This window comes from Staurois parvus, unplaced genomic scaffold, assembly GCF_062004578.1.
Source record: "Staurois parvus isolate SC_StPar_1 unplaced genomic scaffold, SC_StPar_1.0 ptg000636l, whole genome shotgun sequence".
NCBI classification, from domain to species: Eukaryota; Metazoa; Chordata; class Amphibia; order Anura; family Ranidae; genus Staurois; species Staurois parvus.
The window spans coordinates 11,291,418-11,307,578 of record NW_028318432.1 but is presented as its reverse complement, the minus strand read 5'-3'; the positions used below and the strand labels follow the sequence as shown (position 1 = coordinate 11,307,578).

Below are 16,161 nucleotides of genomic sequence, written 5' to 3'. Positions count from 1 at the left end.
CCAAAGAGTTTAAGGGAAAGAAGTGTAATGTTATGCAATGGCCAAGTCAATCACCTGACCTGAATCCGATTGAGCATGCATTTCACTTGCTGAAGACAAAACTGAAGGGAAAATGCCCCAAGAACAAGCAGGAACTGAAGACAGTTGCAGTAGAGGCCTGGCAGAGCATCACCAGGGATGAAACCCAGCGTCTGGTGATGTCTATGCGTTCCAGACTTCAGGCTGTAATTGACTGCAAAGGATTTGCAACAAAGTATTAAAAAGTGAAAGTTTGGTTTATGATTATTATTCTGTCCCATTACTTTTGGTCCCTTAACAAGTGGGAGGCACATATGCAAACTGTTGTAATTCCTACACCGTTCACCTGATTTGGATGTAAATACCCTCAAATTAAAGCTGACAGTCTGCAGTTAAAGCACATCTTGTTCGTTTCATTTTAAATCCATTGTGGTGGTGTATAGAGCCAAAAATGTTAGAATTGTGTCGATGTCCCAATATTTATGGACCTGACTGTATGTCAAAGTTTTCGTCCTATTTCCCTACTAAATGTAGATCTTAAGATATTCACAGAGATTCTGTCAACAAGACTTCTGCTTTATATCCCTAACTTAATACACCGTGACCAGGCTAGATTTTACACCTGCTAGACAAGGTGGGGATAATACGCAGAGAGTTCTAAATGCGGTCCAAGGGTGGACTGAGAACTCATGAGGCCCCCGGGCAATAGGGGATCATGGGGCCCCTGTTTCCTCGCCCAAACTCAAACCACACCCAAAAAAGCCTATGAAAGGTACTAGGGCCATCTCATGGGGCCCCCTACTGACTCTGGGCCCTCAGGCAGTTCCCGAGTGCTTGAATGGTCAGTCCGCCACTGATACGGTCCTTTATGCCCAAAGAGATGTTGGAGATGTTTAGAAGCAGAGGGAACCCTCTTACATATTTTCTAGGAGTACCCAAAGCTGAAGGAATTCTGGGATTCTGTAGAATGCACTATGAAGGCCCTTACAGATATATTTCTGAAAGGAAATCTGGCAGCATATTTGCTGCATGATACCCCGCTATCTATAAAGAAATGCAAGAGATCGTTACTTAAACATCTCCTTAATGCTGCAAAAGCCTGTATTTCAGCAATGAGGAAACAGAGCTCCCCCACAACCATTTCACGGTGGCAAGGTAGCATCACTGAAATTCAATGAATGGAACAATTTACCTTGGCTATAAGAAAGCAACACGAGATATACTGACAAACATGGAGACCATAGTTTTTCTATAGAGACCAGACTCCCCCTCACCTGAGTCTTAATTACTGTCAATATGCACATGTGCGCAGAGTGAGCTTGTTCGCCATCGGGGGAGCATGGGGGTTCAGCGCAGTCTCCTATCCCATTCCCACTCCCCTTTACCCCCCTTTTTTTTTCCCTTTCCTGATGGTCTTGGCGTATACTCCGTATAAAACGCATAGACGGTAACTTTTTATTACTGGGATATTTTTCCCCTATTACCTAAAAGGGGGTGTATAGTGTATTTTAAAGAGGAATGTCAGCCTCCTGTGGTTTTTTTTTTTTTCCTTCCCCTGCATACCTAGTTTCCAGGCTTAACCCCAAAACACATACCTGTCCAACACTGTCCTGATATCATTCACCAAAGGACACACCAGGTCTGAAGCCGCCATCTTATTTTCTTGGTTGCACATGCACTGTGTGTTTTAGATTGCTGTGTAGCCTTCTGGGATGCAAGAAAAGAGTATCCTATGAGGCTTTGAGCAGCTGGGGATGTCTTTTTCACCTAGGTGAGAAAGGCAGAGGTGCGGGCTGCACTCCCCAATAAACTGTATATCCCTCCTTTAAAAAAATGGCAATTTATTGAAATGGGGGTGGGGGGAGCTGGAACAATATTGTTTAAAGAATTAAAAGGGAGAGAAGGTTTGCTGTAAGTGATCACTTATGAGTTATTATTCCAATGTACATCTTAAAAGTAGGTTTTGATATGAACTTTTACATCTTTGCTCTGTTTCTTGTTTTCATTGTGTTAATGGTATATATCTTTTTAAAATAGTCACTTGAGGGAGCTCTCACTTGCTCAGTGAAGTTACTCTGTCTATATTTACAAGTATCAACAGCTGTTGATATACGAGATTGGCCACACAAGGACTGCATTGTTTTTGGTGTATCGTGCCAGGTTTGCATTTTGTGAAGGAGAGGTATAGAAGAATCATTGTGCAATACTGCAAAGCAGGAAACTGAAGTTGCATATGTAATAAGCAAATATGGCGGCCCCAATAATATTTATAATTACAAATGATTTGTAGCAAAAAGGAATGTAAACACTCTAAAGGGATCTAAACACTTTAAATGATTTGCATTAGGCTGATCTCTTTTATGTGAAAAGTATGTCTTAATGGAAAGACTGTACACATTACCTTTTAATTCTTCCAGGTCTTATCCATGTGGGTGATGAATTAAGGGAAGTCAATGGAATAAGTGTAGAGGATAAAAAGCCAGAAGAAATCATCCATATTTTGGTAAGAAGATTTTTTTAATGATCTGTAAGTTGCTTAATTGCCATGCCACACCATGCCACAAAGCTGTTTGAACTCACCTTGTATGTCTATCAGTATAACTGGTCTTACCTTGTCTTTTAAAGGCACAGTCTCAAGGTGCAATAACATTTAAAATCATACCAACTATCAAGGAGGAATCGCCAAATAATGAGGGAAAGGTAATCCTGTGATCTTATAAAATATATATACAGTGCATTTCATATGCTGTTGTAGCCATAGTCTCTAGCATTTCTCTAAGGTTCCTACCCACATTTCGATCCATTCATTGACAATCCAATCTTTTCATCATGGAACCTACAAGTGAAGCCTATGATTTTTTTTTTTAATCTATTTTAATTGATTCCCTAAAGTCTGGGGTAAAAAAAGAAATGGACTGAGAGGTTGAAATTATTTTGATAGATTTCTATATGGTTCTGTCACATATGGTATAAACTTCCTATAAACTTCAATTAAGTGTAAATTCCCAAGAGATCTCCAAAAATACATGCCAGGACTGGATGTAGCATGCTCAACATCAGCACTGCTGAATTTTGGGACTCCACAAGGTGTGGAGAAAAGACATGAATCGCGTTACAAATTGATAAACAAAAGTCCCAAATTTATTAAAATCAATAAAACTCAATAGTGGGAATTCAGTAAAGACACTGTGCCACTTTTCTGGCTTTAGTCCCTCCTCCAAATTCACAAAACGTTTGTGGCACTTTTGGTTCTGACAGCGACTTGTACATCATTTCAGGTAGTTCCACAATGTGCCACTTTGAATGCGCTAAATTCCAAATATCATACTGACAGCTCATACCTTATGAAAGTGGAACTAATTAAGACCAACTCTCTTGGTGTACAAAGAGAGAAACTGGTATGGACAGATTTTATGAAAGTGTCTTGCATGCTTTTTAAAGGTGATGCAGCATGAGCCAAATTTAAGTACAAGTTCTTGACAGGTAGATGAAATTGGCGCACGCTCCATCTCTTTTAGAACTCATGAGAGACACTTTTGCAAAATCTGTCTTCTCCAGTCTTTATGAGTTCCAGGGAATGCGTTTGTGAGCATGCATTGCTCCCTTTGCAGGAATATTACATTTTGTGCTGGATCACCAAGCTCCCCCATATTATTTTTGGGTATTTGACTTTGGATAGCTAAACTTGAGACACCTTTTAGGCACACATCTTCCTTTGCATTCCTGCCCATCTCCCCTCTGCACTGTGGTAGACGCCTGAAAGCGCAAAGATCTTGGTATGTAGCAGAAATGCCAAATCTTCCTCCAACATCCTTAGTGCAGTACTCACTGCCTTGGCAACCTGTTGCCACTAGTACACTGAAGGACTGCCTAACTATATGCCAACACCACTAATGTCATTGCGGCACTGGAGATGTCTTCTTGGCCTGGTCTGCTTTTCTGCACCATAGTAGTGCCTTAAAAAAACTTTAAAGCTGAAGTTTTTTTTTTGGGGGGGGGGGGGGATACAGCACCAATCACATTAGGTATGTATAATGGCATGTATCCTGTTACCTGCAACGGACTGATTCTGGTAGAAATCAGTCCTCTGTTGTCTCCTTCACATCTGCTGGATACTGCCCTGGCTGTTTTAATAGCTGCCACTGCTACTGAGCAAAGTTGTGCTGTTCACCCACTTCCTTCTGCCATATCTGCCATTCATATTGCTCGTAGTACTACATTCTCACAATGTATTGCATTCTGTGAATGAGCAAAGGATAGTCATTCAACTGCTCCTCCGTTCGCAGAACGCAAGGCATTGCGGGACAGTTGTAGTACAAGTTTTGTTAACAGCAGAGAAAGGAGAAGGAACAGGGCAGGCAATGCAGCTTTTCTCAGTAGCAGCAGCTTCCATTAACCATCACAGCACTAGAAGCTCAGAACACCTTAGAGATGTTTTTTTACACACAGTTAAACATAATTAATGTGTATGTTGCAGAATTGCCCCCCGGTGGAAAAAGTTTAGAAATGATTTATCTTTGTCTAATTATTTTACATCACAGAAACCTGACATTTTAACAGGGGTGTGTAGACTTTTTACATCCACTGTAGATTGTGCACTTTGCAGGTTGCTCCAGAGTTTAGTAAATGAGGTGAAGCTTCACTTTGCAAAGAATACCCAATCACATGAAAGGAAAATAAAAAAATAAAAAAAACAGTATTTTTGCTTACTCTTGATTGGGTGATGGAAGTCAGTAGAGCTTCCACTCATTTACTAAGTTCTGGAGCAAGTGCACATGCAAAGCGCACAGTCTATTTGCCGTTAGTAAATCAACTCCCATGTTTTTGTGCAGCTGGCTTTGTGCACAGGGCACCATTATGCAAAAACAGAAAAGAACCTTTCCCAAACTGTTGCCGCAAGGTTGGAAGCCCATAATTATCATTCATGCCTTTTTATGCTTTCGAACTAACAGTTCACTTCATTGGAAACACTTGAATTCATAATTTGAGGGGTGTCCACATGTGTAAGGCCATATAGTGTATAGTATGTCCCTAATTTCACAATGCACAAATCCTCTTGTGCAAGATTGTAGGAAATCTAACAACGCAGGAGAGATTGCAGAACGGTACAGGACAGTAGAAGAGGTGGCCACTTGTAAGGGCGAGGACACAGAGGCCAGTCAGATTAACACATTTTTCTCCGCTTAACCCTGCTGAACATATCACCACTACATACAGTATGTCGTTGACATAATAGTATAGAACATGAGGTATTTTCTGTTTACATTATGAGTACTATGCACTGTTTCTTCTCTTGCAGATGTTTGTTAAGGCTCTCTTTGACTACTATCCTAATGAGGATAAAGCAATTCCTTGTAAAGAAGCTGGTCTGGCGTTCAGAAAGGGAGATGTACTTCAGATCATGAGCCAGGATGATGCAACTTGGTGGCAGGCCAAACACGAAGGTGATGCCAATCCCAGAGCTGGATTGATCCCTTCCAAACAATTCCAAGAGAGGTTAGCTCTGCAACTCCTTCCTTTCTCTTCATCTCACTGGTTCCTCCTCTCCTTTTCTCTTCTCCTTACCAACTTTTTCTTTTTCTCTCTCGTCTTTCACTCCCACTTTTTCACTCCCCTTTGTGCTCTGTCCTCTCTCTCCCTCCTCTTCCCCTTCTAATGCTCTCTATATTTTCCTCTTTCTATTCTCTCTCCCTATTCCTTGTTCCCTGCTTCTGCTGTCTGTCATCATTTCACTTTTTCTGTTCCTCCCCACCACTGTCTCCCTTCCTCTATCCTTTTCTCTCCTTCACTTTTTTTTCTGCTTTTTGTGTTTCTCGGTTTCTCTTTGTCCCATTCTCTTTCTCTCTGTCTTCTTTCCTCTTCTTTTCCCCACCCTCACTCTTTTTATTTCTTCTTTCTGTTCGTCTCTCCTTTTGTTTGTCTCTTTCTTGCTGACTCTTCATCTTTCTGCACTCTACTTTCTTTACCACCCCGTCTTTTTCATACTCCCATTTTTTTTTTTGTTCTTTTTGTCTTTCTCCCTCTCTTCTTAAAGCGGAAGTACACTGCATCTGAGCACTGCAAACCAAAAATGCTAATTAATTCATTTTTAATATTCAAAGTAAACGCGCTCATCCATCCATGTCTCCATGTTTTATTTCTAAGAAATCACTTTGAAAAACACACCCTAATATTTCTGGCTGTGGTCATCTTGAGTAAGGGCAGATGATTCATGTAGCATTTACTTTCTGGAATCTGTCCGCCCTTAGCTCATTCATGCAGGCAGGAGGGTGTGCTTAGCTGAGAACCCCTCCCTCTTCTCCTCCCCTCCTGAAGACTTCTGGGATGTATGACATAATTTGTCTAGGTTTGGGAACCAGGAAGTAACTGAAGAAATATAGAAAAAAGTTTAAAGCAAGTAATACGATATACTTTCCTATCTATCTACTAATGCTAGAAGCACAAGGATTAAAAATGGTCAATGTTGATTGAGAAAGTGAAGTTCCGCTTTAAGGTCCCTTTCAGACAAGGCAGACGCCACCTGCAATCCACTTGCTCAGAAAGGGATCTGTCCCCCGATCTCCTGCTGAGCAGGTGGATGACTAGTCTGTGTCCGCTCTGCTTATGCAGAGCAGACACAGACACATTCCGGCTGTCTGTTTACACCCAAATGCAATCCGATCTGGCCATATGAAATGGATCCCCCTTCCATTGGCTTTTATCGGATTGGAGGTAGCCAGATGTAAACAGACACAAGTCTGTTTACATCTGGCTACCCATAGAGGACAATGGAAGGTCTTGTTGGGTCTGACAAAAGGAGAGGCGGACCCGAATGGACCGCTCATGTGAAAGGGGGTTAATTATTTTCTTTTTCTTTCTTTTTCTTTTTTTTTTTTCTTTCATTTTTACTTTTCTTCTTTCCTTTCCTTTTTCCTTTATGTTTTCCTTCCGTTTTGCTTTCTTTTTTCCTTTCCGTTTTCCTTTCTTTTTTTCCATTCCTTCCCTTCTTCCTTTCCTTTTTCCTTTCCCTTTTTACTTCCTTTCCTTCCTACCTTTTTTCTTTATCCCTCTCTCTTCTTCTTTCTATTGTGGACTTCTCTTTTTTTCTTTTCTTTCTTTTCTTCTTTCTGTTGTGGACCTCTTTCCTTTCCCTTTTTCTTCCCTTTTTTCTTTTCTTTCCTTTTTTCTTTTCTCTATCCCTTCTTTCTGTTGTGCACTCTTGGTGCTTCTCTTTTTTTTTTTTTTTTTCCTTTTTTTTTTACTTGTGGATCTCTCCCTCTCTCTCTCCTCTCCTTTCTCTTTTTTTTTCTTTACTTTCCTTTTTTCCTTCCTTTCCTTTTTTCCTTCCTTTCCTTTTTTGTCCTTATTTTCCTTTTTTCCCTTCTTTTCCTTTTTTTCCCTTCCTTTCCTTTTTTTTTCTCTTTCCTTTTTCCCTTTGTTCTTTTCCCTCTCCATTTTTTTTCTCTTCTTGCCCTTCTTCTTTCTATTATGGACCTCTCTTGGTCCTTCCCTCTTTATATCTCTCTCTCTCTCTCTTTCCTTTCTGTCAATCTGCCTCTATATTACAGCGCTTTTTTTACCACCTTCTCTCTCTCTCTCTTTTTTTTTTGTCCTTCCTCAGTTTAACTTCTTAAAGCTTCTTTCAGTATTACCACATTGTAGGTAGTTTACCAATCTCTGTTCACAAATATCAGGGGTCATGACCGTCCCAAAATGAACTCAAAAACCCTTTTCACAAATATTTCTGACTTCCTCGCTTGTCTGGCCAAAAAAAGACTAATGACAGAAAACGATAGTGCTTGTTCTGATCCAGATTGGAATGAGACCATATGGAAAATAGCACATCAGTATCACAGGCCCATTGATGCACTCTACAGGAATAAGTATTGTAGCATTTTTTGGACTCGTTGCAAAAAGAAAGTAACTGCAAAAAAAAACCCCTCTGCTTCTGGTTTTATTTTTTATCAAGCTGGGATAGATTACGCGGTGCTTTCATTTTTTTTATTTGTCTTTCAAGGGACTCAAAATAAAAATAAAGGAATAGCAGAAGTCTTTTGTGAGATGTGTTTCATAAAAATCCCTAATCCTGTAATGGAGATGTTGAGTTTTCATAGTTCTTGATGTACTTTCTCTTTTGACTACAGGAGATTTGCACTGAGGAAGCCGGTCATCCTGACGCAACCACAGAAAAGCTCCAACAGAAAATCATGTAAGTTTATTTAGAAAGCAGAGCAGGTTGTCACCCACGTTTTTATATTGCTTTGAAATTCCCTGCAGCATTTTTTGGATATTGCTCATATTGTTTCTTAAACAGAAATTCAACCTTTTGAGGTTCTGTAAGTAATTTCCGGATAGCAAGGAAATATTTTTATTTTATCGTTTCGTGTTAATGTAACTTTTTGTTCTTTTTCAGAGAATTGTTTTTTTTACTGTGAGGTTATGCATTTGTGTCTTAGAGGGTTTGCAAAATAGTTTATGGCTTCTGCATAGTTAACATGATCTTATCGCTTACAGGCTTATTTTATAGAGCAAATAGCAGTATGCAAATTACAATAAGCCATGATAACCAGTCAGCAGTCATATTTTACTGATCTGAAGACTACAAACTAAATTCTCGTTGTTACTTTTGGTTACTCTACTTTGTGCATTTCTTCTCCTTTCCTCTCTCCATTTTAATGAACCTTAAAAGGAAGGCGACCAGGCAGAAATTGTACAGGGCAGGTGAATGTTCCAGGGCTATGATACTCATACCTGCTTTATTATCTAGTTAGTCACTCACCCAAGATTATAATGTGTATATCGGAAGACCTGATACTGGCCATTCACGTGTTTTTTCCAGGTCAGTAACTTGTGAAGTAGTGAATGGATGATAAGGTTTACAGCCCTGGAACCTGGACATTTAAAAACAAGTCAGCAATAGCTCTTCTCATATTTTTTTTCTGACAGCTTTGTTTTAATGTGCATGAAATAAGATCTGTTACCCAAATGTAGAACTTAGATTGAAACCTGCATTTAAAGGTTTTGGCTGCCATAAGTCAATAAGGACAGTTTATTCTTTCAGACCTCCATCAGTTTAACTTATCACTGAAGAATTGTGTGGTGGATGTTCTAAAAGGTGGTACACTGGTAATGTTAGCCTTACATCATTTGCCATTTGTGGTAGGTCCATTTACTTTCAATGGCCCAGAAATCATGAAGGCCACAGCATCTACTTTCCTATCCAAGCTAGAAACCGTGAATAGGTCAAATAGGTCTGAGCCTAAAACAGCAAGGCTATGTGGTGCGCCTAGTGGTAGATCAGGCAATGTCCTCAGTCATACATAAAGGTGACCAGTAAGTTCACATGGGCTTAAAGTCACCAGAACTAGTATCCCCATTGGAGGATTTCTCCTTTATTACTTTTCTGGGGACTACCCAAAATTGGAGATTTTCTTTTACTTTCAATGATAATGGTAAACAGGACAAATGAAATGAATCTCCTTAACATCCTTAACACAGCACAAACAGCAATAAAAACCAACAGGTGTTCTAATCTATGTCCATCAATTAAAAAAAAGTTTTGCCTTTAGTTATACTTTAAGTTAGAAGTTAGCCCTTATTTATATGACACCTACTACATATTTTAGTAATATTGTGGAAAAAAATGCAGCTCAGAGTAAGGTAAGTATTTCTCCTTTTTCCGCACCTATTAACGAGCAAAAATTCAACCCTTGCATTGCAGGGAGTGCCCACTGTGAGGGTGTTTTTTAGGTTTTTTTGTGCCTAGAGTTGGGCTGTGACTTTCATAGTGCACGTGAACTTGATGCCATGAGTAAACAGAAAATAGATAGAAACCTGCAGCAGAAAAATTGTTCTTTTTATTTTAACAAAGCAAATTAATGCAGTGTAGAAATGAACTCTGCACAAGTCAGATTGCAAGGTATGCAACCCTACTTACAGCCTGTCACAAAATATTGGTTGACCTAAAGCCTAAAACAAGGCTGATAGGATATGAGGACAGTGACTGGTAGATGTGGAATATCTTGTTTGTGCCAAAGACTTCACTGGACCGGATCAATCACTAGTCGTAGGTGCCCAATGATGGATACTGGCAGTGAACCTTCTTAGGGTTTAGGCTGTTGCCTTTCTGGTATGGCCTTAAGGTTGTTTCTATGCGTATACTTGGAATAATGGAGAAGGAGTGCTCAATGTCCAAAAGAAGGCACTTTTGATGGTAGATTAAGAGGCATTTATTGAGAGCCACAAGTACATCAAACCAACATGTTTCGGGAGAAAAGACTCTCACTTCTTCAGTGCTATTCAACAAATACGAAAATATACAGAGAGACAAATATATGGGAAAGAAAAAAATTAGATGTGGAAAGCTCCAGTAAGTTAATCACAGAATTCTGGTAAGATATTGCCAGCTAGGCCCGACGTCTGCATCATGGGAGGAGGTCACATGCTCCCCATAGTCAGAAGCATCAGTTATTTTGTGCAGTAGAGGAAGGAAATACAGGGGATCGCTGTAGTGGGTAGTTGTCTTTACACAGACACTGTCATTTTGCTCAGAATGGGGAGAGAGACAGTGGGGTTTTTTCACTAAAACTGGAGCATGCAAAGTCTAGCACAGCTCTACATAGAAACCAATCAGCTTCCAGGTTTTATTATCAAAGCTTAATTGAACAAGCTGAAGTTAGAAGCTGATTGGCTACCATGCACAGCTGTACCAGACTCTGAGTGCTCCAGTTTTAGTTACTCTACCCTAGTGTCTCTTTAAAAATCTACTCTACATATTTTTACATTTTAGATTTAGAGTGAAATGGCTAGAACTCCAGTCAGGCTTTTATTTCTGATTCACCATTTGAAAATGTTCTTCATATTTCCTGTCCCTCAGTCACTAGAAGAAGAAAGCAAGGAGATATCTGATAATCCAAGACATAACTCTGCGATTAAAATACAAATTTTACTACAATAATGTGACATTTTGTTTTTATAGGTCTGTATTGCTGTTCGTATTTTCCCCTCACTTTTTCTTCCGGTTACACCCTGTGTGTCAGGGTTTCACCAGGATAGGAAGTAAGAGGAAGCCTTCTTGATGAGGACAAAGAGAGCAATAAAAATCCTGACAGGTTGTAATCATTCCCTACTTCATCTAAGACTAAAAAAAGATATAGTTTTTGCTGGAATTGGCCTTTTAACACCCTTTGATTGGTTAATTAGCATTGATTCTGGTGCATAGTCTTTGTACATGTAATACTCCATTCCGTGCTTATAGTTTTTCTGCTTCCGAGTTGCAGCACTTATGTTTTTTGCAAGTAATGAAGGAACACCATTGTACTTCATTACAAGACATTCAAGGTCTAATGAGGATAAAATAGGACTGATTTCATACATTTTATCTGGACAGCTGGTTTTGCTTTAAAGGAAGCTTATGTAAACTGATCTAAGTAGCCACCCACTTAGGCCTCTTGTTTGCCTCACTAAACCGGCAGCATACTTAAAACTGCAATGGCAATCTTCTTAATCTAAAATCATTGTGCCTATTTTAATTAGTGGTGGCAGTTAGTTTGAAGCCTGCATTAACAGTCCCTTGGAGATATGCTCAGAATTCCATTTCCACAGAGAAAAATTGGATTAAGGTGATTGCACTAGCACACAATGCAGTCATGCGCCAGGAGCTATGACCACTGGTGACTCATCAAAAAGCTGGCGTAAGGCCCTTCCGCACTGCAAGCACCTTCATCTGCAGACAAATTAAGTCACTTATGAGAAACATATCTTGTTTGTTCATCCTTCCATACAACCACATCTTAAATTACTGGACATGGTAAAACGATACAGCCCTAGTTGTAGTTTATGTAGGTTTTCTCCAATTAATGTATCCTTTTGGAACGTTTACCACATAACTGTTTTTGCTTATAGCACAGTTCTTGTTTACATTAGTAAAAGCACTTTTACGTTTTTGGAGTTATTTTCAGAGTTTAGAAATGTTGCTGGCAGAGATACAGGACTATCTAGTTAACAAAGAGAACAAAATGAAAGTAGTATTGCTACTGGCAGCTTCAGCCATTTTGCAGTTCATTAAAAAAAAAAAAAATAGGCAGGACAAGGAGAGAAATCCCATCCACCGCACACCATGCAAGCCCAGCGTGTAATGGTGATAGCAGCCTCAGCCTAACTCCATCCAGTCCAGACCCCTCCACATGTTTTGCCCCACTCAATGGGGCCCAGTTATGGAGGTACTCCATCCAGTCCACACCCCCCTGACATGTGTTGCCCCACCCACAAGGCTCAGACATAGAGTTAAGCCCTGCCCATGGAGCTTATTTATAAAGGTACCTCCATGACTAAGCCCTGTGGGCAGGACGAAACATGTCGGGGGGCGTGGACTGGATGGGGTTAGGCTTATATGGAGTCAGGGTTGACTCCTAAGCCTGACCTGCATCCTCAGTGGAATATACTGAATGAAGGACATAGACACTGGATCAGAGACCCTGAAGCTGGGTTAGGTTCACAAAAAAATAAAAGGAAGCATTTTTTTTTTTTACAGTGAAAAAAATTGGGTCATTAACTAGTATCGCTTCACCCAGCTTATACGAGTTTTCTGCTTCTAAATGCTAGTCTGAAAAGCCACGTGTACAGCAAGTATTTTGCAAAGCTTGTATTTCAACAAGCTTTAACCACTTCAAGTGGGGACACATTCACCCACTTCTAGTCCAGACCTGTTGTCAGCTTTCAGCGCTGTCACACATTGAGTGACAATTACTCAGTCATGCAACACTGTACCCATGAAATTTTTTTTTTTTTTAAGACAGCTTTCTTTTGGTGATATTTATTCACCACTGGTTTTTAATTTTTTGCTATTTAAATGAAAAAATACCCAAAATTTTGGGGGGGAAAACCCAACCTTTTTTGCTTGGTTTTTGTTATAAAATTTTGTAAATAAATCATCTTTCTTCATAAATTTAAGCCAACATGTATTCTGCTGCATTTTCTGGGTAAAAATAACCCAAAACAGTGTCTATTATTTAGTCTGTGTGGGAGTTATAGAGTCTACAAACAATGGAATATATATCTGAAAATTGATCAGTTGAGACCCTAAAATGCCGGATCCTGGTATGGGATATGACAGTAATCGGGACACTGGTATGAGGTATGGCGGTAATCAGGATGCTGATATAGGGTATGGGGGTGATCAGGACACTGGTATGGGATATGGCAGTGATCAGGACACTAATATGACATATGGGGTGATCAGAATTCTGGTATGGCTCATGGGATGATCGGAATATTGGTATGGAGTATGGCCGTAATCAGGATACTGGCATGGCATATGGGGTGATTGGAACGCTGGTACAGCAGTGATCAGGATGCTGGCATGGCATATGGGATGATCAGAATGTCGGTATGGGGTATGGTGGTGATCAGGATGTCAGTATGGAGTATGGCTGTGATCCAGGTGCAGGTATGGTGCATGGTGGAGATCAGGGCACTGGTATGGTGTATGGTGGAAATCAGGGTGCTGATATGGCACATGGTGGTGGTCAAGGTGTTGGCATGGCATATGGGGGTGATTAAGTAACTGGTGTGGTGTATGCCAGTGATCAGGACATTGGTATGGTGTATGGCAGTGTTTTTATGAGCACTGGGACAGGTGACTGGGGCTGGCTGCATTTTTAATTTGTACTACACTGGGGCAGTGATCAGGGACACTGGGGTGGCTGGCACTGCACTCTGTGAGTGTACATGCTGCCTGACAGGCTGTAGCAGTGCTTCTCTCTGCTCTCACAGTGAGAGCAGAGGAAACCGATCTTTACTTTCACTTTCTATTGTTTACTAAGTGATTGATATGATAGGCCACAGCAGTCACACGGAAAAACACCATGTGATCACCCGGATACAGCGGTCATGTAATCCGCAGTGTTTGGGTGACACTAGGATCGCTGAGCTCCCAGGTGCAGGTATGTTAGCCCGCATCGGCACTGCTTCTGTCTGCTGTCTGTAATATATGGGCGGACGGGAAGCCGTTCAGCAGCTTTCTTGGTGAAAGTCTTCTGTAACCCACAAACAGCTTGTGTAAAGCACAGGTGTATAGTTTACCCCCTCATACATATAGTTCTTGTTCCAGCTTGGAGTATATCGTTAACTGAAAAAGCCAGGTCAGTTATGGATCAGAATTAGTAATTGTTAGGCTTTGGTATAATCTATTTGACCAACAGAATTGTATTGTGTGTCATTGTCTTGAGTTTCTGCTCTTACTAGCCTTTCTGTGGCTTTCCTATTCAGTTGCATTCTGCGTAGGTGGAGCTGGCCACAACAGTTTATGCCCCTTGAGAACTATGGTGCTATGATCACTGTGTTCTAATATCTGCACACCAACCACAATAGTTTTGAAGAAGCCACACTCTCATTTTTTGGATTTCTTTATATAAGTGTTTGAATGCCATAAATGGGAGCAACGTTCTTCTAACAGGAGGTGTGAGTCACCCAAGGTGGGTAGGGAAAGAGATGGAAATTGTGGTTTGGCTCTTGAATCACCTGGTTTTTAAAAAGTCACTAAATACCTAAGTCCACCAGGCTAAGTTTTTAAATGCAGTATTACTTGTGAATGGGCTAATCCTTTAAGCTTGTCGATTTTGATTACCATCATATGCAAGAGATGAATACACACTAAAACATAATTGCTTTCTGTAAACTTCAGTACTGTGAGTTAGGTTAGTGAGTAGATCAACCAGGGGAATGCCATGCATGTATTCTCAGAGTACTAATAGTATCCATTACATTTCCTTATTTTTTTGCAAACTCTCAAAATATCTGTTATCTGCTTTAGAGAAATGAGCTTTTTCTTACTGTAAATGACCCCTTACCGACTCAGCCTAGACACATCTCTACCTAGACAGCGCTGTGGATCAGCTACCCTAATTAGGACTGCAAGCATACCAGGGAAAGAACCTGAAAAAAGAGGTACCACAATAGATCCAGGTAGTTTGACAAAAAAATTTAAACTTTATTGAAACAATATGCAATAAAAAGTATGAGGGTCGTTCAAGTTAAACTGGGACTTTTGAGCTTATATAATAAAAGAACACATTTCAAGGAATGGTAACTGCATTTATTTTTCAACATACTCCCCTGCTACATTTATACACTTATCCCAGTGTTTAATGTCTGGAAAGCTTCGCATAAGAAGATTTGTCAGTACGCCTTAACCATCCTAGGACAGCCTGCTTCACTTCATCATCAACGTGTTCACTGTTCCCACAGAAAGATTTGTCTCTTGTGCAATTTCATGACTGGTCATGCATCAATTATCCAGTATAAGGTGTTCCATGTGCTGAATGTTCACAGGAATGACTGCTGTGGGCTTGGAACCACCACGGCAGGAATCATCACTGATGGACTTACGGCCATCTTTGAAACATTAACACCATTCAAATGTCTTACTGCGGCTGAGCGTCTCATCACCGTACTGTGCTTGAAGTCTTCTGTATATATCTGTGGGTTTTATGTCTTTATTCACAAGAAACCTAATCACCACACACTGTTCCATGCACGCACTAACACAGTTGTCTGCCATCTTGTTTAACGGCCTCTGGACTGGCCAGCGACATGAGCGCCGCCAATCAGTAATAGGACACACTTGCCACTTACTACTGTGTGCAGTACCGCCACGCAAGCATCCATTTTTATACCTGTCCTGGTTTTACTTGAACACATATATAACGTATATAAATAGTAAATGCAAAGTAGCAAATGCCAATGTTGCAAAAATCTCCACCCAACGCCAGAAGTGACATTGACAGCGTTGTCAGTGATACAATCTTCTGAAGCTTCCTACAGACATGAAATGACATTAATGGGATCTTGTTCACTTCCAGAACAATATAGTTTGCTTGGAATATTCTTACATGTGCAGCTCCTGTTTTGAGAAACCGTTGACTGGGCAGGCTGGAAACCAGTTCTAATATCTATGGGTCCCTGTTAGATGAATGACACATAACTTCTGCCAGCTGTCATCAATTTCAATTCCCCACCAACTCGCCCTATTTTGATAAAAGCACAAAGATTCAACTGAATGTTTTGTTGCAGTAGGTGGAGCCAGAGGCTGGCCAAATCATGCATGCACAGCAAACTGCCCCTGAGGTCTTGCAGCACCATTAATCTTTTGATTCACTTCATTAG

General features: G+C 40.4%; 1 protein-coding gene across 4 annotated transcripts in view; it reads left to right on the top strand.

Annotated features, from left to right (window-relative positions):
• The window catches only part of MPP7 (MAGUK p55 scaffold protein 7), a 525,083-nt gene that overhangs the window by 351,500 nt on the left and 157,422 nt on the right, over nucleotides 1-16,161 (top strand). For all 4 annotated transcript variants that reach the window (XM_089693824.1, XM_089693825.1, XM_089693827.1 and 1 more), the window contains 4 exons: nucleotides 2,436-2,521; nucleotides 2,644-2,718; nucleotides 5,318-5,514; nucleotides 8,142-8,206. In XM_089693824.1, coding sequence (XP_089549950.1) covers nucleotides 2,436-2,521; nucleotides 2,644-2,718; nucleotides 5,318-5,514; nucleotides 8,142-8,206 — 423 coding nt within the window. The remainder of the gene's footprint in view (nucleotides 1-2,435; nucleotides 2,522-2,643; nucleotides 2,719-5,317; nucleotides 5,515-8,141; nucleotides 8,207-16,161) is intronic.